The 22,435-nt window shown below is 41.4% G+C and overlaps 1 protein-coding gene across 2 annotated transcripts in view; it reads left to right on the top strand.

Annotated features, from left to right (window-relative positions):
• The window catches only part of PCSK5 (proprotein convertase subtilisin/kexin type 5), an 883,213-nt gene that overhangs the window by 422,055 nt on the left and 438,723 nt on the right, over nucleotides 1-22,435 (top strand). For both annotated transcript variants that reach the window (XM_075318085.1, XM_075318076.1), the window contains exons 11-12: nucleotides 14,778-14,895; nucleotides 17,010-17,198. In XM_075318085.1, the coding sequence (XP_075174200.1) occupies nucleotides 14,778-14,895; nucleotides 17,010-17,198 (307 nt within the window). The remainder of the gene's footprint in view (nucleotides 1-14,777; nucleotides 14,896-17,009; nucleotides 17,199-22,435) is intronic.

A 22,435-nucleotide genomic window follows, 5' to 3' on the forward strand; every position in this document is an offset into this window, starting at 1 on the left:
AAGTGAAATTTTTAATTATAATTATAAATGTCATGCAGTTTTATGTTTTCTTTGATTGCACAAACATAAAAAAAAGCAAAGTTTTTATTGCATCTTCAGTATAATTTTAGCTGGGGAGACGTAAAACAATATTATGTTTATTATGCTCTAAAGATTATTTTATTAGATAAAATGTAACATCTGCAATTGCTGAATATATATTGTGTAAGAACGAGCTTGTGGCAGTGAGGCCTTGCATAGTAGTGACATGCCCATTGTAATGAGACAAGCTGGCACTGTGTGCTCATATTTTCAAAGGTGACATTTATTGGGGATTATATGACTAGCCAATATTATTTAGTATAAGAATAACAACCCTATACTACGTAGAGCTAATATATTCTACAAAGAAAAGTAGAACTTACAAAATGTTCATTAGTAATCAAAGCCTGCAACTTGGTTATCTAAATTTACTTTGCTATTGTTTTGGGGGGTTTTTTTGCCCAATATAAACAATTCGGAGATTTATCAGTACGTTTGTAGGATACATGTAAGTACCAGTTACTAAAAGGGAGAAAATTATGCAAAAGATAACATAGATGATTTTTTTTCACACCATTTTGTGCATACAGTATTTTAAGAGGCTGATTCTACACCAGTTTTTTGGAATAAAACACTTTGAAAAATCAAAATTTTGTGCAACTTGGAGTTTTGAGACTTTTGGCGTTTTCACGAAAATCTAATCGGTCAAAGTAGGTGTAGTATGGACAGGATGAAGAGAGGCGGTGCCCACCAAATGAATCAGACATAATGTAACATGAGTGCCATTATTTAAGCCCGAACTGTTACTCTGGTCCTTGACTGGAGCAGCATTTCTGGCGAGGCATAGAGAGGTGCACGCCATTGAGAAGGTGCACCACATTCATTAAGTGCCAAGAACCTCTTAATGAATTTGGTGCATCTTACCCCACAACACCCTTTCATTAAGACTGTATTGTGCAACGTTAGTCTTAATGAATTGACACCTAAATAGATGTTGAAATCTTTTACATTTATGACATATCCAAAGTATTTACCATAAAAGTATGACTAAAATGGGTCCCACAGCTGGAACCGATAACTAGCTCAAGAATTGGGCCTCATCCTGCACCACTGAGAGAGGAGAGGTGTCTGTGTATATGTGGCTCTCTCCATTCATTTTTATAGGGCTTGCAAAAATAGCTGAGCAACCTTGGAGAAGACATAATTGTGTTGAATCTTGCACATTTTACAAATCCTTTTTCTAGACAGTCCTAATGTATGCCATCTATTTTAGCACTTTCCATTTGCCTCCTATTGCCTCCTCATGTCAGATCAGCATTCCTTTCATCCTGCTTCCAAAATGGCTGCCGCATTGGCATGGGAATTTTAGTAGAAAGTCTAAACTGCACCTCCCCTGCCTTTCTTATTTCATAGGAAAGCACAGGAAAGATAAGGGAGGTGAGATTTAGACTTTCCAATGCCACAGTGGTGGCCATCTTAAAAGCAGGAGAAACGGAACTCAAATCTGAGTGTTGGAGGCAGCGGGATACAAAAGGAGCAATGATGAGTATAAATGAGAAATGTTCAGCCACTTTTAAGTCCCATGGTGGAGGCTCAATGACACTCACCTTATTAGTGATTATCTGTTGAATTCAATGACAAATATCCCTTAAGAGCCCTTGCCTGTAGATGCCCACCAGCTTCCATCCATATGCTGATTATGCCTTAACAGTAATACAATAAGTGTGTAATTAATTCCCCAGAATCAACTCAGGCTGCATAGTATATTGCTGGATAACTAATGTTTTCTTTATGTGTCAAGGATTGGCTTCAAAAACAATGCTGCTGGGGGAAGAAACCTAAGGCAGGGATAGTTAAGATGTAACTTGCATAACAGGGGGTATGATATCGCCTCTTACTCAGCTACTGTAGATATGCCTGCGAGGCACAATCTGATGGTATGATAGATACAGACTGCTCTGTTTACAGCTTCATACCTTTCGTGAAATTTATCAGCAGATATATTGCCTACGGCAGTCCCTGCATGACATTACTTCACATGACGAAGAAGACCTAAATAATATCTTAATCATAAACACTTTGCACCGGTTAGGAGACAGCCCCTCTGTAGACATAAATCCTGCAAAAAAAGTAGATATTTTAGTTGCTTCATTTGGAAACTATGCAGGCATTAACTGAAAATACATTTTTAGTTAATAAATACATTTTATTGATTATAACTTCTCTGACCATAATAGAAAATCGCACTGGGCTCCGTACTTCCTTGCCTCAACGCCATACCAACACTGATCTCACACACCTGTGTTCTTCTATCATCTTATCTGGTCCTCAGCTGTTTTACTTATTGTATTTTGTATTATTTTTTCAGTTCTTTGCCTCTATATTTGTTCAACTATGTACAATTATTTAGCACTAGCCCCTATATGCAAGGGTAGAAACACCATCGGTGCAACCTGTGCAGTCGTAGAGGGGCCCAAAGGTGGTATTGTGCTTTATGATGAGCTGTTGGACTTCAAAGGGCCCATACATTGTTCTTCCACAGGGACCTCTTCTGTCTGTGTCTGATACATTTTTTATGTCACATTCTCCCCTTCTCTGCTGTTATACATATGACACAGAATAAACTGTATTAATTGTCTAATGGACTGATGGACATACAGTAGCTGAGTACTGAATTTGGCTATCTCTATTAGGGTTCATTTATACTAGCTAATTATCGTAAACGAGCGTTGCTCTGAAGACACTCATTTGACAAGCAAAATGACTTTTGAGCTGCCTTTAAAAATGATTATTCTCAGCAGCACATCGTCCTGTGTAACAAGACATTTTCCGATAACATTAAAAGCTTGTGTACACAGAACGATCTCTTACCGATAAAAGTGGATTGAGCGCTGCATAGATCCACTTGGATTTTTTGCCAGTCACTCATATGACGTTAATGTCATCGTTTTGCATAAATCATAAAACACTACATGGAACGGCCGTTTATGATGACACAACACATTCAGATACTGAGATACTCAATATTGTCTTTAAAGATTTAAGAAAACAGACAAAACATTTTCAAAGTTTTCTACCTGAAGGCTATGTGAATAGCAGGTTAAGAGCCCTGTACATGTTAGGCCTGTTTCACACGTCAGTGAAAAACACAGACGTTTTTCACTGACGTGTAAAAAACGCATATGTTCCTCTGTGTGACGTGATTCACAGCACACGTCAGTTATCCATGTGCTATCCGTGATCCGTGTCCGTCATCTGTGATAGCACATGGACATATACTCACCTGTCCCCGCTCCTGCTGTCCATGGTTATGAACTCTTTGGCTCTGCTGTGTATCCGGCAGCCGCTGACCTCCGCTGCAGCTACTTCCGGGTTGGCTGCTCCGTGTATAAGTGAATATGCATGAAAATAAGCAGCCGGGCTGGAAGGAGGAGACAGCAGAGGCTGAAGACAGCATCGCTGGAGAAGGTGAGTATAACAACCTTTTTATTTTCAATGTACATTTTTTTCTAGTACGTGTTTCATGGATCACACCATAGTGTGGTTCGTAGGACATCAGTGATAGCAGAAAAAAATGGACATGTCTCAGTGCGGAAATCACGGACAAGCGTATACACCGCACGGAGACACGGTCAGTGAAAAATCACTGATGTGTGCGCAGACCCATTGATTTTAATTGGTCTGCGTATGTCCGTGATTCTGGTACATATGTAAACTGTCACATACGTACCAGAATCACTGACATGTGAAAGAGGTCTTAGGGATACTGTGAACGTTCTTACTACACTCCAGGGTCTGGGTGCAAGTGCAACCCCTGCACTCACAATAGTTATGCCCCTGGGTATACTGATGTATATCATCCAAAAGCCAAAACATGGTCAGGTAACACTTTTGGAAAATATAGTTACATAGTTATTTTGTGTATATATAAGGGAGCCTCATTAGCTCCCGAAACAGCCGTCGGATCTAAGCCCAGATCTTTACACATTGTTCTATCACACCTGGATAGACTGCTGACCTGTAAAAAGAGGATTCATGTGAGACAGAAGTGATTAGACTTATCTCCGTGAACTCCCTGAACTCCTACCCCAGGAAGACCTTTCACACCAGGTCTCCTATCCTGCAGTAGCAAGTGGAGACACAGACTGCTGAAATCTATCTATGTATGCTGGAAGAGCACACAAGTGGACCACAGCAGCTTATCTCTTCTGGACAAAAGGAGTTCCAGGTACCGTTAAGTGCCTTTGTGGGGGACCACAGCGTCTTATTCCAAGATTATATTAATTAATCTCCTCCAGACCAAAGGAAATACAGGTACAGATAGTAGCAGGTACTTCTATAGACCTCTCCATCCTCTAACCCCAGGTACACTGCAGTGAGGCCTCAGTCGGCTGAAACATCGACGGCTGTGGGGTGATTGGAATCACAAAGGGAGGATTAAATTAATTGACTGCATACTTCAGCTCACTGTAATTTATACCAAAAACCCACACAGGCACCTTTATTATTCAAAATATGTGCCCCTTTTCATAGCCAGCGGCTTTCTTCTATGGGGCTCTTTTGAATTAATTTAAATGAACTGTTTTAAATTATATATCATGGCATGTCATGTCTCAAAAAATATCGATATTTAAATCTGACTTATTTTGTCATTTTATTGTATCTTAATAATTGTAATAGGGGTATTAGCCACCGGCCATACCCCAATAACAGATTTATACATATAATATATTTTTATATCTTTTTTTATCATCAGAATAATAGTTATTTTTAGTTATTTTTCCTGAGGTCAAATAAATACTACTTTCTTTTAGCGCAGGTTTATTAATTTTTATTCACATAGTTATAAAGGTTGCAAAAAGACACAGGTTCATCAAGTTCAACCTTCCTTTACCAGTTATCCCTTCTATTGTATATCACTAGATTATTTATAGGCCATGAGGGTTGTGAGGAAAACATCCAGCCCTTTTATAAATTTTGTTATAATATCTGCCATTATTACCTCTTGTGGTCAGGTATTCTACAGTGTTTGACAGTAAAGAATCCTTTTGTCATACATCAGATTTGAACTGGCAGTCTCCTGTTTTATGGTCCATTTCCCACTCCATAGAGCCACAGTCAGGTTCAGTTGCTTTCCTGGTTCTGAACACTTTGTTTGTGTTCATTGCCTTTCTGCCAACAAGTGTTTCCAGAGCTGCAATTCAGTCTGCTCTATCACCCGGCAGCTGTAACTATTTAAAGCTTCCCCGAGCTTGAATTTCCTGCTGGTGAGATTTCTGAAGTGAACCCTGCTTGGAAATACAGCCTGTCTGTCAAGTGCTTTTCCTGGCAGACTGATTATGAACTCAGGACTTCTTATATTAATTAAGAATTACCAAAAAATGTTGTAAACAAACTGGAGAGACCGTAAAAATGTTTTCATAGGGTCATCTACTTAAGTGTAATTTTTAACAAAGAGCTCCCATGGTATATACTTCATCTAAATCTATTTTTGCACAAAAAAATAGAAATTTGAATTATTAGGCACCATCATCACATTCCAAAACCCATATGACAGCACTTCCTGTCTTGTGTTGTTATGGGGTCACTAGTGGAAATGTTCAGCTTAATGTCTTGTAACAAGTTCTGCTTGCCTGACAAGTGTCTACATTTAAGAATTAAGGAGGCACCCTAATTACATTTTATAGATATGATTCATTTTTTAGTTAGTTAGTAAACCCATCATGACCATCTGAGTAATGAAGCCTGCAGGGAGCTCTAGTGCTGCTATTATATGGCAATTACAATGATTTTAACCTTTTCACCTCCAGGAGATTTTATGCTTATTTGTTTTGTTTTTTCCACCTCTTTTTCCAAGTGCCATATCTTTATTACTTTTCTGTCCACAGAGGCCTTGTAAGAGGGCTTGTTTTTTGCAGGGTGAGTTGTACTTTTTAATGAAACCATTCATTCTACCTCAAAATATACTGAAAAACGGGGAAAAAAAAATCCAAGAACAATGAAATTGCAAAATAACACGTTTTTGAAATTTTTATTTACCATGTTAATTATATAGTAAAAATGACCTCCCAAAATGATTACTCAGGTCAGCACGAGTACGCAGATATCAACCATGTATAGTTCTTTTTTGTTTTTAGTTATTTTTTATTTAAGTGGAGAAAAAAATTCTGAAATTTAAAAAAAAAAAAAAAAATTACTTTTGTCTCCATTTTCTGAGACCCGTAGCACTTTCATTTTTCGGGATATGGGGCTATGTGGGGCTTATTTCTTGTGCTCTTGAGCTGATGTTTTTACTTAATTATATAGTAAAAATGACCTCCCAAGATGATTACTCAGGTCAGTACGAGTACGCGGATATCAAACATGTATAGTTTTTTTTTGTTTTTAGTTATTTTTTATTTAAGTGGAGAAACAAATTCTGAAATTTGTAAAAAAAAAAAAAAAAAAAAATTACTTTTGTCTCCATTTTCTGAGACCCGTAGCACTTTCATTTTTCGGGATATAGGGCTATGTGGGGCTTATTTCTTGTGCTCTTGAGCTGATGTTTTTACTGATGCCGTTTCGGGACAGAAACAATGTTTTGATAGCCTCTAATTGCATTTTATTGCAATGTTGAGACGGCCCGAAAAAATTGTAATTCCAGCGGTTTTTTTTCTCGTTACACCGTTTACAAATCAGATTAATTTACTTTATACTTTGTTAGATCGGAATTTTACGAACGCAGTAATTCCAAATATATGCTTGGAGTTTTTTTTTTTTACATTGTTTTAATGCTATTATCAGTATACCTCCTGCTGTAGACCATGGTGGCCCTAAGGGAAGTGGGGGGCCCTGAATAATTGCCCAGTTTTCCCTCTAGTGCCAACCCTGTATGAGATAATGTGAACATGGTCTTAGTAACTATTATGGTAATCACATTATTCTGTTCTTGCTCACATGAATTACGGTATATTTAGCATTTGCATTATAATGCTGCCTGCAGCCCATTAATAGATCAGAACCCCACTATTACCACTATTTAATTCAGAGATTTATGCCTAACTCTCCACAAATAGAAGAGTTTTGTAAGAAATATGAATAGTTTCATATTGATAAAAAAAAAACATTAAAGTCCACAGTTGCTAGGGAAACAGAAAACTCGCATCTCAAAAATCATAAAGGTTTTGCCGTATGTCATGTACATCATAAGAACACTGCAAAGATTAAACATGAGGCTACAGGGTTCCAGGCTTGTCTTTCTCTGCCAGAACACGGCATCATGATGGAAATGACATCAATAGATTTCTGAAGGTTGGAGGTTTATGCCGGCTGGACCATTGTTAGTGAAGTTAGTATCGGCTCATTTCTCTCAGCCTGCCTGCTTCTGCCCGTTGATTTTACTGTGCTTTAGATCCATTTGCTGGCTTGTTTATAATACGATCCATGCACACAACTTTATATCTCATTATTACTAAATGCATGCACAAAAACAATCAGACAACAATGGGGGTATATCAATGATGTATGCCCAGATGAGAGTATGTTACAGCTGCCTACCAGCAGCATATTCAATAAATTTGATACACTAAATGGCACTGATGCAACAGATTTCCATGACTCAATACCAGGGAGGTTGATACTGTTAATATTGCAAACATTAAAAAGGATTATCTAGTTCTTACAAATTTATAGCCTATCCTAAAGCCCCCCATGTACATTAGACTAAGGGGTGCTTCACACACAGCGAGCTCGCTGCCGAGATCGCTGCTGAGTCACGCTTTTTGTGACGCAGCAGTGACATCATTAGCGATCTCGCTGTGTGTGACACTGAGCAGCGATCTGGCCCCTGCTGCGAGATCGCTGCTCGTTACACACAGCCCTGGTTCGTTTTCTTCAAAGCCGCTCTCCTGCTGTGACACACAGATCGCTGTGTGTGACAGCAAGAGAGCGACAAATGAAGCGAGCAGGGAGCAGGAGCCGGCGTCTGACAGCTGAGGTAAGCTGTATCCAAGATAAACATCGGGTAACCAAGGTGGTTACCCGATATTTACCTTAGTTACCAGCCTCTGCAGCTCTCACGCTGCCTGTGCTGCCGGCTCCGGCTCTCTGCACATGTAGCTGCTGTACACATCGGGTTAATTAACCCGATGTGTACAGCAGCTAGGAGAGCAAGGAGCCAGCGCTCAGTGTGCGCGGCTCCCTGCTCTCTGCACATGTAGCTGCATTACACATCGGGTTAATTAACCCGATGTGTACTGTAGCTAGGAGAGCAAGGAGCCAGCGCTCAGTGTGCGCGGCTCCCTGCTCCCTGCTCACACTGGTAACTAATGTAAACATCGGGTAACCATACCCGATGTTTACCTTAGTTACCAGTCTCCGCAGCTTCCAGACGGCGGCTCCGTGCAAGCGCAGCGTCGCTTACACGTCGCTGCTGGCTGGGGGCTGTTCACTGGTCGCTGGTGAGATCTGCCTGTTTGACAGCTCACCAGCGACCATGTAGCGATGCAGCAGCGATCCTGACCAGGTCAGATCGCTGGTCGGATCGCTGCTGCATCGCTAAGTGTGAAGGTACCCTAATGTCAGCCCAACCCAGTGATAAGGATGGGTTCGGAGCCTAATATCTATGGAAGCAGCATACAATTGATTGTTCAGGTAGTTAATGATCCACCACGATTTCGGACTGCAGATCCTTTTGTTTTTTGATAAATAAACTGTCATCAAACAGTCCATGGTTTTGTCTCCCCTGCCACATGGCTAGGGGGTGGAGCCTTCTAATGGGCCTCGTTTCCGGAGCCTGGACGCTTTAAATGGCTTCATCTCTGGTGATCTGACGCCGGCTATAAGCTAAGCTCTGCTTTGCTGTGATTGCTGGTCCCTGCAAGTGTTTGATCGTGATCTGTCTCCCCTGTGCTCTCATCCTCTGTCTCTGTCTCGTCCCCTTGTTCTCCGTCTTTTTCCCCTGACATACCTTCATTCCTTTCCGGCCCACTTCTTGTTCTCTCCCTGTCTACCTCCCTTCCTCAGTTGCTTCCTCCGGTAATGATCTCGGCCTGACCCCGACCTTTCTCCTGCGTGTCCCTCCGGTCTTCTTTTGCTCCTCACGGTATTCGACCCAGCCTGTCTGACCATCCTCCACACGCCTCGTGGTATCTGCTCCCACTGCTGGTGCTGTAAGGTATTGCACCAGCACACACTGTGCTTCAGCTCCCTAGCTGATTCTGAACAGTACAGTTTCTATTCATCAGGACTCAGCCGAGTGAGCGCTCCACTTAAAGGGAGGTATGGCCGATGTAGCTGATGGCCGAACAATTACCCAGACATCATTCGGCCAACAGCCATCTAATTTGTTTGGGTGGCTTAAGAAAGGGCTGAAATGGGAGTCCTACTCATATCACCCCTGCTCAAAAATTGGATAGGCCATCAGTTTTTCTATTTCTAATAGTGGATAGCCCCTTTAGTGAACATTGCTCTCGATTTTAATACAAAACTTTGTTAATTTTTGGGCCTGGAACTAATAAAGTAGAACATACATTTTTATCTTTTTGGTTCAGTGAACAATTATAATCATTAAACCTTAATATCAGGGGTTATGGCCGAAAGTATAAACTCTTATGTCATTCTAGATGATAAAAAAAGATTGAACAGAGCTTTTTCTCTGTTCATTGGTGAGTACAAACTGCTTTATGAGGCCATATTAAAAGCCAGCAATAATATGTACTCATTAGCATCTTATCAGACACATCCTGAAAGGAGTTCTGTTCTGGATTACTATCAAATATATCTGTGCTATACTTTGTTAAGCAATTAATAGATGATCTAATGGAGGACATAGATGAAGGACCCTATTAAAATACTACTATTGGTGATATTTGAAGGGATGTGGTTGCCCCCACTGATATAGTTTAGCAGAATCCTTCTTGAGACCATTTTGTGTTCGGTATAGTTTTCAATAGATATATAATAATATAAATTATTTTTTGTATGACTACTGCTGCTGATAAGTCTTTGGCTTTGTGATTTTTCTTTGTTTCTAGGGTAACAAATGTTACATCACATGAAAGCCTTTTGTGTCTAATATATTCTTTCAAAATTGTGTGTTTGTTGGTTATGGCAACAGTGTTCTACGCACGCGGGAAAACAAAATGGTGGAGTCTAATGCGATATTCACAACAACTTAGAGCAGAGGAGTGATAACATTCTTGTTTCTGCAAGGAAAGTCCATAAAGGATATTCATGGTGATATGTCACAGACCTTGAGAGATCAACGCCTTTCATATTCCACAGTTAAGAACTGGGTTGCCAAATTTAATTGGCCACTTCAGCACCAATAATGAGGAACGTCCTGGACGACCAAGAGTGGTTGTTGTTCCGGAGATCGTCAATACTGTGCACAACCTCATACTGGAGAATCGACAAATTTGAGCTAAAGCAATAATAGACATCATGGGGATTTCCCGCGAATGTGCTTGTGTCATTATCCATGAACATTTGGACATAAGGAAGCTACCTGCAAAGTGGGTGCCTAAATGTTTGATAACAGATCAGAGAAGCATGCAAGTGAAAACTTCCCGCTCCATTTGTCAGTGTTTCTGGACTGATAAGAGCCTCCTGTATCGACTGGTCACGAAGATGAGACATGGATTTATTTGTATGACCCTGAAAACAAGGAGCAGTCAGGAGTGGAGGCACAGTGGTTCTCCTCGTCCAAAGAAGTTCAGGGTGCAAAAATCAGCCACTAAGGTGAAGGCATCTGTGTTTTGGGATAAGGAATGCATGCTATTAGTGGACTACCTTCAAAAGGATTCCACCATCAATGCAAGGTATTACATTAAACTTTTGGACTAATTGAAGGCAGCTCTGAAGGCCAAAAGGTGCGACAATCTGTCCAAAGGAATCTTGTTCCTGCAAGACAACGCCTTTGCTCACACTGCAACAAGCGACCACGGCAAAACTGGCAGAGCTTGGCTCCCAGCTGGTTGACCACCCACCTTATTCACCAGATCTAGCTCCGTCCGAATATCATCAGTTTCAAAACCTGAAGAAACACCTCAAGGGTACCAAATTTCCCATCATTTCTGATACCATGGCTGCTACGGATTCCTTGTTGGAGGCACAACCAAAATCCTTCTTTTTGCCAGGTTTACAGCACTTGGAATACCGATGTAAGAAGTTTATTGACCTCAGTGAAGAGTTTGTGGAATAAATGTAAAGTTTCATCATCCAATCTCGTTTCTTTCTGGATAAAAGCTGCTTTACACGCAGCGACATGCTCGTGAAAGCACTCGCCCCCATTGGTTGTGCGTCACGGACAAATCGCTGCCCGTGGCACACAATATCGCTAACACCCGTCACACGTACTTACCTTCCTAGCGACATCGCTGTGGGTGGCGAGCAACCTCTTTGTTAAGGGGGAGGTTTGTTCGCCGTCACAGCGACGTCACACAGCGGCCGACCAATAGAAGCAAAGGGGCGGAGAGGAGCCACATTAACGACATGCCCACCTCGTTGCCGGAGGACGCAGGTAAGCTGTTGTTCATCGCTCCTGGGGTGTCACATGTAGCGATGTGTGCTGCCTCAGTAACGCCGAACAACCTGTGTCCACAACAACCAACGAGATATTGAAAATGAATGACGTGTCAACGATCAACGATTAGGTGAGTATTTTTGATCGTTAACAGACGTTCGTAGCTGTTAAACGCAACAACGTCGCTAACAACGCCGGATGTGCGTCATGAAATCCGTGACCCCGACAACATATTGTTAGAGATATCGTTGCGTGTAATGGGGCCTTAATTCAAAGACTTATCAGCAGCCCCTTGTATTTTTTCCCTTTGTGTTTGGGTTATCGTTTTGTTTCTTGTGAAAGATGACAGTGAAAGATGCTGATAATGTGTCTTTTCTGCCCTGGTACAGAATGTGTGCCGTGTGAGTGTAGTTCTTTAAGACCATGGGATATCTGAAGTGTTTTGTCTACATAGTGATGAAAGTATGTCACACATAGGGGCATTTTCACCTTACTGCCGCACACTTTATATGCTTGTTCTCTGAGGTGGTCCTAAACTTTAAGTACCTGCAGCTGCGCACCTCAGCATGCATGCCAGAGCTTTGTAGTAGTAATGTAGGCACATGTATGGATATCCTTTTTGATTTTTACTTATATTTTATTGTTCCTGAGTATTGGCATCTACCTTGTTAATTCTAGAATTTAGCTAACATTTCATTATAATGGTCATTCTTTCTTGCTCCCTGTCAGGGAAGATAATGTTCATTTTTGCCTTTTATGGATTCAGTGATGACTTTATGTACAGATAAGATGGTAGGTTTTAAAAGTACAAACGGTGTGATCCAGCACCAAAGTCCTTAATAAAATACTTCTTTCTTAATTTGAAACTTCCAAAAATGAACCCAGCCACCATAAAATAGCACGTGATAATTCCATTTAGATTTGAAAAATGTTTTGGGTAACGTATTGAATAACAAATCCTAATCATGACCTGAGGTCATACTAGTTTATAGTGGTTCATGTAATTTTTGGATTTTATGGAAGTTCCAAAAAAATGAAGGATTTTTTTTTCGTACTAGGGATTTTTGGTGCTGGGTCATAGTTTGTGAATCCTTCAGTGTTTCTGAGTATCTGACTCATGACATCGGTATAGGTGAGCTGCATAATCCTCTCTGTGCAGGTCTTGCAGCTTAATAGAAGTAACTTGATTGACATCATGAAGCAGAACATGGCCTCTCAGGATTATTAGTAAAGTGTGTGCAGATGGCAGCTCATTTTAATGGCTGTAAAGGGAGTATCAGTCAAAATGATCTTTCATTTGTCATAGATACATGTGAGTACATCACAATGGGGAGTTCTGTGATGTAGGACCACCACTGACAAAAAGTCTGACCAAACAGGTTAAGCAAAAACATTTGTGCTTTTGCTTAGATGATGTGTCATATATCCAGTAACAAAAATCTATGAGCCGTGTCAAAGAATTTTTCATCCTAGAACTAAATTAAATTAAGGTCCAAGATCACATATTAGCTATCATTTGAAGTCAGTGAGGCAGATTTACTAATGTGTGTGAGTCCAGACTTGGGCAAAAATGTGGCAAAATGTGGGGCATAAAGTCAGATCAAGTTTTAGACCTATTTATTTTTTGATTTAGACACTCATTCGACAAAGGGTTGTGATTTCAAAGGCTGTGGCTGAAAAGTGGAACAACTTGTGGCAACAGTTAGGGCCAAAAATATGGTGGAAAATAAGACAGCCAAGAGATTATGTAAAGTTAGAAGAAAGTGTTTTTAAGATTCAGTAAATTAATCATTCAGAATATTCAGACTGTGTAGTCTGTTTGCTGTTGGGACCTGTATGCAGATTTATTTGGCCAGATTAAAAAAAATCTTCTCATAATATGTATAGTACAGTAAAACTCCAAGTATTGATCAAGATTGTTCCTCCTGTTTGATGCTAGTGGTTCCCCATCCCCATTTCATAACCCAAGACTATTTCCACCCAATAAAATACATTTATTACAAATCATCCCCTTTTGCACTATTCACAATAAAAAATACACATATTTGCTATTGCCACTTTCAGACATGTCCAATTTGTCAAAACATAAAATAATGTAATCTGATTAGTAAACAGCAGAAAGAAAAAAAAAATGTCAAAACGCCAAAATTAAGTTTTTTTGGGCTGTTGCAACATTTCAATAACATGCAATAAGAGGCGATCAAAACATTGCATCCACTCAAAAATAGTATTTGTAAAAATATCGGGTCAAGACACAAAAAATTAACCATCACACAGCCCCAAATCCCCAAAATTGAGAAAATTATGGCGACAAAAGAACCTATTTTGACAATTTATGAAATTATTTTCACCAATTAAATAAAAAAAAAACAAAAAACAAAACTAAACATCTTTAGTATCTACAACTTCATACTGACCTGGGGAATCATATTGCCTGATCAATTTTACCATATAGTGAACATGATAAATAAAAAAATAAAAAAAAAACATTGCGAAATTGCACCTTTTTTTTACCGTATCCCCACACTTGACATTTTTTCCTGTTTTCCACTATGCTGTATGGTAAAATTAATTCAAAAGTATAACACATCCCGCAAAAAAGAAGCTCTCATACAGCTATGCTGTCGGAAAAATTAAAAAAAGTTATGGTTCTTGGAAGTAGGGAAGGAGAAAAATAAAAACAAAAAGCTGAAAATTGTCGGGAGGTGAAGGGGTTAATATTTAAATGGTTTGCAATTAAAAAAGCACTCCCATCACATTTTTTATCCTTAATTTATTGCAAACATCATATCATGTAGCACTGTGTATTTACAATTGCTCATTTTGCCTTTCTACACAGTTAATTCTTCTGTTTTCCATTAAGTTTATTATATCACATGATTAAAAACTGATTAACTGAACCGTTCCAAATTTTATGTATAAGCAGGAAGTTTATTTTCCCTCTGGCAGGGTGAGAAGGGAGCAGCTGGGTCAGGAGTTGAAGAGGGGAATAATTCATGCAGGGACAAGAGCGTTCCTATTTCTACATAGAGTAGAGAAAAGAGAAGAATTTACTGGATTGAAAGGCAAAATGAACAATTGTAAGCAAATAGTGCCATATAATATCATAGTTGCAATATATTAAGAGGATAAAAACCTTTATGGGAGTGCTTCTTTAACACTTACAAAATATAAATGTATTAATGCATTATAGTATCTGGGGGAACACTATACTGCTTCCAAATTAATACTCAATTCTTCTTTTAATTAACAGTGAGCCACCTATATGGATTTGGCTTAATGGATGCTGAAGCCATGGTGATTGAAGCAGAGAAATGGACAACAGTCCCTGCACAGCATATTTGCGTTGAAAACACGGACCGACAAATCAAGTAATATGTCATATATTTTATGTATTCCTTTGCTAAAAAGTGAACATGACAACTTTCATCTCCAACATATTCTTAAAGCCATTTAGTTTCCCAACCAACAGATGTATAATTCAATTACAGCCAATGTGACAGTGTTTATAGCTCTTGTCACCATTTATAGTACAATCAACATGTCAGATGTGTGACAGAGATATGTAGTTGATAGATATAAACTGTTTCACAAGGCTATCATCATCCTTTCCAGCAAGTGCTGTAAATTAGATGAGTTTGATGGCAGTAAATGGACATGTCCTCTCCAATGCTCAGTGGATGATGGCAGTGAATGCGCATGCTGATCAGTGAATGGTCAGTAATGATAGGCAGTGGTTTCGTCAACTAGAATGAACAAAATGTTATATCTTTTTATATTTCCTTTGCTATAGCACATACATTATCTGTTGGTGTAAATCTTACACTTTTGTATCACTCTCTGACTGGTTATGTTTTAAGTTGATGATAAAAGTCATATACGCTGTGCATGTCCCATTAATTCTCCACTGCTTTCACTCTCTTTATGACTATTTTAATTATTCTCTATAATATGTGCCATGATGCATCATATGTGATTAACCCAGTAACTCTTAATGTACAATTCCTCACTGAACAGAGGTTTTTCTTCCCCGAGACATGTGTGGTGCCTCTGAGGCTTCATTCGCCACAGGGTACTGCATCTCACTTAAGGTGCAGTACTCATATTGGGTAAGGAAGAGGTTAATTGCTGGTGTTTCTCACATTCACAAACCACATACAGTCAGGTGCTTTCCCACCAGGGGTTGGCCTAGGGTAGATAGGGGGCTGGCCATCACAAGGCATGGGACTTTCCCGGTCACTAGGACAACCACCTGGGTGGCGGGCACCACTTGGGGAAAAGGAAGGAGCATCTTCACACTTTTGTCAGTTACGCCGGGCACAGCTTGGGGTGAGGAGGACAGTCAGGACCTCGATCCAGGCATCACTTTATACTTCTGGTAGCACTACAAGACCTGTGGCTTGGAGCAGGCAGCTCAGCCCGGGCTCTCTACAGCTACCAGGGATTCTAGAGTCTGCGGAGAGTACAGGAAACACCTGCAGCCCGTTCCACATTCCATCCACGGGATTGAAGGGACCCCGACCAGAAAGGACACACAATGGGAACACCGGTGGTGACCTCCGAATTATCCGTGATCCGCTGGAGCCCATCACGGCAGAGACCGGCACTTTAAGGGTGACAACTAGACAGTGAGTAAAAACCTTGAACTGCAACTACTGAGACAGCCCATCATTGCCGGCGCCGGTGCCCAGCGCTCCGGTGCCAACGACCACTACCACAACCATCATCCTCCCTGGGGCCTAGCTTCACCTCTGGGAAGCTGAACTATCCTAGATGCAACACCATCCGCCCCAGAGGACAGCGACCGCAGCGGCGGCTAATCCCTGGCAGCATACCGCAGGTGGCATCCCGAGACAACTACAAGTGCCAACATTCTCATCCCTTCATCTTTCCCATCCTTCATCCCCTTTTGGTGTACGCCACGGGGTCACGAAACTGGGCAGGGCCACCCGTGACAACCCCCTGGCCCTCCACCCGTCCGGTGACGAGTGTTCCCAAGACCCCGTGGGGTGTTACACATGCATCATATATTTAGTTTAAATAAAACAGCTGACAACTGTGCTAGGATATAATATAACTGTATAATTGTGGGCATCCAAATGCTGGACCTCCACTGATGTTAAGAATAAAGGGGTTTAAGCACTGATGTATCCCTGCGACCCATTACTGTTTCAAGCACTGCAGCGCTCCAGTCACCTGTGGCGGAAAGAGCAGAATGGCACTATTCAAGTAAATGGGAGCTACTGTAGGTCATCTATGGGTAGCTGGGAGAACAGTACAGGGCATATAGCACTGTGGTCATTTTACCTCCACCAATCATATATTGATGGTAAATTCTAATAATGTGCTCTTTCTTTCTAACCTAAAAAATCCCGTTTAAAGTTAAAATCAAGATGCAACATGCTGCTGCACTAAATAGACATGATGATTGACAACTACTTGAGTGATAAATTCATGTTCTGCTTTAATTCCTCATCTTACATAGGACAATTCGTCCAGATAATGTTGTACGCTCCGTATATAAAGCAACAGGATGTGCTGACAACGTAAACCACCATGTCATTTATCTGGAACACGTGGTCGTACGAATCACAATCACACACCCACGCAGAGGAGACCTGGCTATCTATCTAACGTCTCCTTCCGGCACCAGATCCCAGCTACTGGCTAACAGGTAGGCACCTAATATCATAGTGAAAAGTATGCTTTAAGCAGAGTCTTGCATTAATCTAGTTCTATATTGTATTACTTACCTTGTCAAGAGTAAAGGCCGCTTTACACACAACGACATCGCTAACGAGATATCGTTGGGGTCACGGAATTTGTGATGCACATCCGGCGTTGTTAGCGACGTCGTTGCGTGTGACACCTATGAGCGACCGCTAACAATCCGAAAAACGGCAAAAATCGTTGATTGTTGAGACGTTGTTCCTTTCCCAAATATCGTTGCTCATTTTGGACACAGGTTGTTCGTCGTTCCTGAGGCAGCACACATCGCTACGTGTGACACCCCGGGAACATCGAACAACAGCGTTCCTGCGTCCTCCGGCAACGAGGTTGGAGTGACGTTATTGTGGCTGCTCTCCGCCCCTCCGCTTCTATTTGTGGCCCACTGTGTGAAGTCGCTGTGACGCCGCACGAACCTCCCCCTTAAAAAGAGTTTGTACAACGCCCACAGCGACGTCGTTAGGAAGGTATGTGCGTGTGACGCGTACTAGCGATATTGTTCGCCACGGGCAGCGATTTGCCCGTGACGCATGCGTGACGGGGGCGTGTGCTGCATGTAAAGCGGCCTTAACAGTCAGTATTATAGACTAGAGCTTCATTCATAGTTCTGGTGCTTGTTTATGGAAACAGTCAACAAGAAATATCCATATATTTCTAATTTTATAGCATATGGAAGATTAACAGAATTCTACTAATACAAGCAATAGCGTTTCCTAGGTTTCAAAAGATAAGGGTCACAAGCCCCAAGATAAATGTCTCCCCCTACTCCTTCATTTGCCACTTAAAGAGGTTGTCCAGTACTTTAAATTGATGACCTCGCCTTATGATAGGTCATTAATAGCTGACACTTCTGCCAATCATCTGTTATCAGTGATGGCAGCTGCTGGAAGTGTTCACTTGCAGAGCAGAAATACACAGCTCTGCCAATTGTATAGTAGCCATGGCTGAGTACTGCACATTCACCCCTATTCAAATGAATAGCCATAGATCTCCAGTACCCTGCTGTGGCCACTATACAGTTTGCAGTGCTGTGTAGCTTTGCTTTCCAACTGATCACTTCTGGCCCTGAGAACAGCTGATCAGTGGGGGTTGCGGGTGTCACACAGACACCAATCTGATATTAATAACTTATCCCAAGAGTAGGTCATCAGTATAAAGCACTGGACAAACTGATTAACTATGCATTTATTGGAATTAATTTCATTTTACCATACAACATTGTTTCTGCTATACCAGTACAAAATAAACACTATAACAAAACTCACTATACAATGATCAAAGTGACCAAAATTGTCACTACACAAGCTCAAATATCACCACCACTCAGACTAAAACAGACTGCACAAAAAACAATGTTACCAACAATGGAACTATACACCTACCACTACATAATGACGGATCTGCCGATACCTGAGATCGGCAAGTCCAACCAGGTTTAAAAAAAAAAAACCCGATTTGGGCCCGTAATTAATCTCAGATATCTGTCTGGACGCTGGTTCCCATATAAGTCTGTGGGGACCCAAATCATGCTCTTTAAAACGGTGGTACAAAGGATAGGTGGATTAGAGCAAGCTCGTCATACTTACCATTCTCTGCGCAGATGGTGCCACTTATTAACCTCATGCATATTCACTGCTTCTCCCACCCACCACCAGTCCCGGCATCTGGGATTGGTTCCAGTCAGACCACGTCCTCACCCTTTGTGACGGCGTGTCTGACTGCTTTAAATAACACACCTGTCTGTGTCCCTATCATGGTGTAAAATAAATAAAATAGCATAGGGTCTCCACATATTATGATACTCAGCACATATAAAGCATATGGCTACGTGTTGCAGTTGCCAGCCATGTGCTTTTCTTGGCTGTGTATCAAAATCAAAGAAACCCCATGTGGCTTTTTTTTAATTATTTAAATAAGTCATTTAAAAAAGGCGTACGTTCCCCTTAAATTTTAATACCCAGCTATGATAAAACTGGGGGCTAGTATTCTCAGGCTGGGGAGGCCCATGGTCATTGGGCCTCCCCAGCCTAGAAATAGCAGCCTGCAGCTGCCCAGAATTGTCACAACCATTAAATGTGACAATCCCGGCACTTCACCTGGCTCATCCCGATTGCCCTGGTGCGGTGGCAAACAGGGTAATAAGGGGTTAATGTCAGCTCACAGCTGCCACTAAGCCCTAGGTTAGTAATGGGGAGGGTCTGTGAGGAACCCCCCCCCATTACTAGTCTGTAAGTGAAAAGAAATTAACACAAACACCCAAAAAATGCTTTGAAACTAAATACAAAACAACCCACCATCTTTTACCCCGTTATTGAACCACAACACCCAGGTGTGACGTAATCCACATGAGGTCCCACGTCTGCACACTGTGGCTTCAGACAGAGTGTTACGTCACCACCGGAGTCCGCTCCAGTGACTTCTGCTCCGATCACCAGGCGACGCCGTGTTCATGCTGTGGATGGTGCTGGTGATAGGAGAGGAGTTGATGCTAGCGGCACCGGTGGGCACAGGCTCCGATCAACCACTGGGCTGGGTTATCTTGGGATCTGCAGTACCACTGGCTGAGTGTGGGTGGCGTGTGTCTTCAGGCTGAAGTTGCCAGCGTTCAGCTACAGCCAATGGGAAGACACCACACCCTTCTTAGTTCCCCTCCTGTCTGCTGACCTCTGCCAGAGATAGTTCTGATATTCTGGCTCCTGGTCCGCCCTATTCTGTTTTGTGATTCCTGTGTGCTGACTTTTGCGTGTTTTCTGACTACCCTTCTGCCTGCTATTTTTGTACCTCGCTGCCCGAACCGGATTTGACCTCTGCTACGTTTTCTGATTATGTCCCTGCCTGCCAATTCTGTCCCTGTTCTGCTATTCCTGGTTTGACCCTGCCTGACGACTACTTTCATCGGACTGCAGCCTTCCACAGGTAGTGATCTCCAGGGCCCTGTGTAATTCCAAATTCCTGTATAGGGGTTAAAGGGTTTCAGGGTTCTGGGGGTCCTGCTTGGTGAGTGGCTTCCCTCTAGCCTGTCCATTACATCCCATCTGAGTCTGTTGATCCAGGCAGGCGTTACACAGAGACTGACCCGCAACGATATGCGGTGACGTCACATTTATTTGTAGTCACAGCTCGAGGTTTATCCCAGCTTTGACCACAGGTAAACTTACCTTAGGTGACCTCATTAAACTCAGTAATCTCACCTCAGGCAAGATCCCTGAGTTCACAGACCTGCATCTCCCAGCCGAAAACTGTATTTTTGTTGCCAAGAGATGCACATTTGGTGCTGAAATTTATGCACCATATTCCTGCACCTAATCTGCATCTTCTTGCATAAAAACCGCATCAGTACATGATGCGGTTTTGATGCTATACTGATGCAATTTTTTTGCCAGAAGATGCAGAATTGGTGCAGGAATATGGTGTATACTTGTCAGCACCAAATCTGCATCTCTTGGCAAAAAAAGGCACAAAAACTGTTTTGAAGCTGTTTTGAAGCATTTTTCTGCCAGGCGATGCAAATTTGGAGCCAAAATGTCTGTACCAGATTTCTGCACACACTGAGTGATCCCTTCAAAACTAATAATGCTCTTTGAGTACCCACTTCAAAACTAATAATGCATCCTCAGAGCGCTCTTTAATGGCCCCTTAGGCTATGTGCGCACTTTGCGTTTTTTCATGCGTTTCCGCAGCGTTTTGAACTGCAGCGTTTTAATGCAAAAATGCATGCGTTTTGATTTTCCAAGCAAAGTCTATGGGAAATAGGCATATTGTGTGCGCACTATGCATCCAAAAATGCTGCGTTTTTTGTGACAAAAGTTTGTCAAAATGTTTGCATTTGAAGAAGCAACATGTCAATTGTTTTGAACGTTTTGGCAGCGTTTTGGTAACATTGAAGTCAATGAGAATTATCAAAACGCATCCTAAAAGAAATTTTTAGCGTTTTTCATGCTTTTTTGATGCTAAACGCATGCTTTTTTTTGTCAAAGCATGCATTTTTGGCATTATACTGAGGTCAAGAGGTTTCCATTTGCCCTCACATCCATTCCGACTTTAAAAAATGAGTCAAACAAGACTTTTACTTTATTTTGAACATAATTATTGAATCTCAATAATCATTTTCAGTAAATTATCATTATATGGTATGATTTAAAGGTTTCTATTTTTTATTTTTATTTTTTCATTTTTTTCCTACTGTTTGAATGTTCAAACTTTATATAGTTGTGTATTTGTATTGAAAACGCATCTCAATTTAATCAATGAAAATTCATGTAAAACGCGGCCAAAACGCCATAAAAACGCATGCGTATTTCCTGCGTTTATGTGGTCATAACCAAATTTAACAATGACTAATTCTGCCAGAGAATGCGTTCATTTCTGCAAGGTACTGGACGCAACGTGCGCACATAGCCTTAGGCTATGTGCGCACGTTGCGTAAAAACATGCAGTTACGCTGCGCTTTGTAGCGCAGCGTAACTGCATGCGTCCTGCGGCCCCTGCACAGTCTATGGAGATTGTGCAGGGGCTGTGCGCACGTGGCGTCTAAGAGCGCAGCGCTTCGGCTACTGCCGAAGCGCTGCGCAAAAAGAAGTGACATGTCACTTCTTTCCTGCGCTTTGCCGGCAGCTCCTGCTCTGTCTATGGCAGGAGCTGCAGGCAGAGCGCATGGAATCGGCGCTCACTACGGACATTTCTGCAGCGATCTAAAGCGCACATGTGCTCTTCAGATCGCTGCAGAAATTTCTGCAGGGCTTGTACGCAACGTGCGCACATAGCCTTAATGTGTTTCCCATAATAACTAAGTTCCGCTAAATGCTCTTCTCAAAACTAAAAATGCCCCTCAAAACTTAGAATGTCCCATGAGTGTCTCACAAATATTTAAATTGTCCCCCGTGTACTCCTTTCAAAACTAATGATGCACCCATCAAAACTCAGACTTTCCACCTGAGTGCTTTTGCTTGTAATATAAAAAAAATAAAGCCAGAGATCTGGACCTTTGATGCTAACAATCCTGCTGAAAACAAGCAAAATAAATAATAAACTTCTAAACATGGTTGTAGGTAAAAGACTTTCTGGTATTAATAAATGTGCTTTATTCGGCTCAGTTCTGCGAATGATTGGTATGCAGCAAAGGTGGACAGATACAAGAAGTTATCTGCTTAAAAATAATTAGCTCGCCGCTCCTCTCAGTAGAGT

This window comes from Anomaloglossus baeobatrachus, chromosome 1 (genome assembly GCF_048569485.1).
Source record: "Anomaloglossus baeobatrachus isolate aAnoBae1 chromosome 1, aAnoBae1.hap1, whole genome shotgun sequence".
NCBI classification, from domain to species: domain Eukaryota; kingdom Metazoa; phylum Chordata; class Amphibia; order Anura; family Aromobatidae; genus Anomaloglossus; species Anomaloglossus baeobatrachus.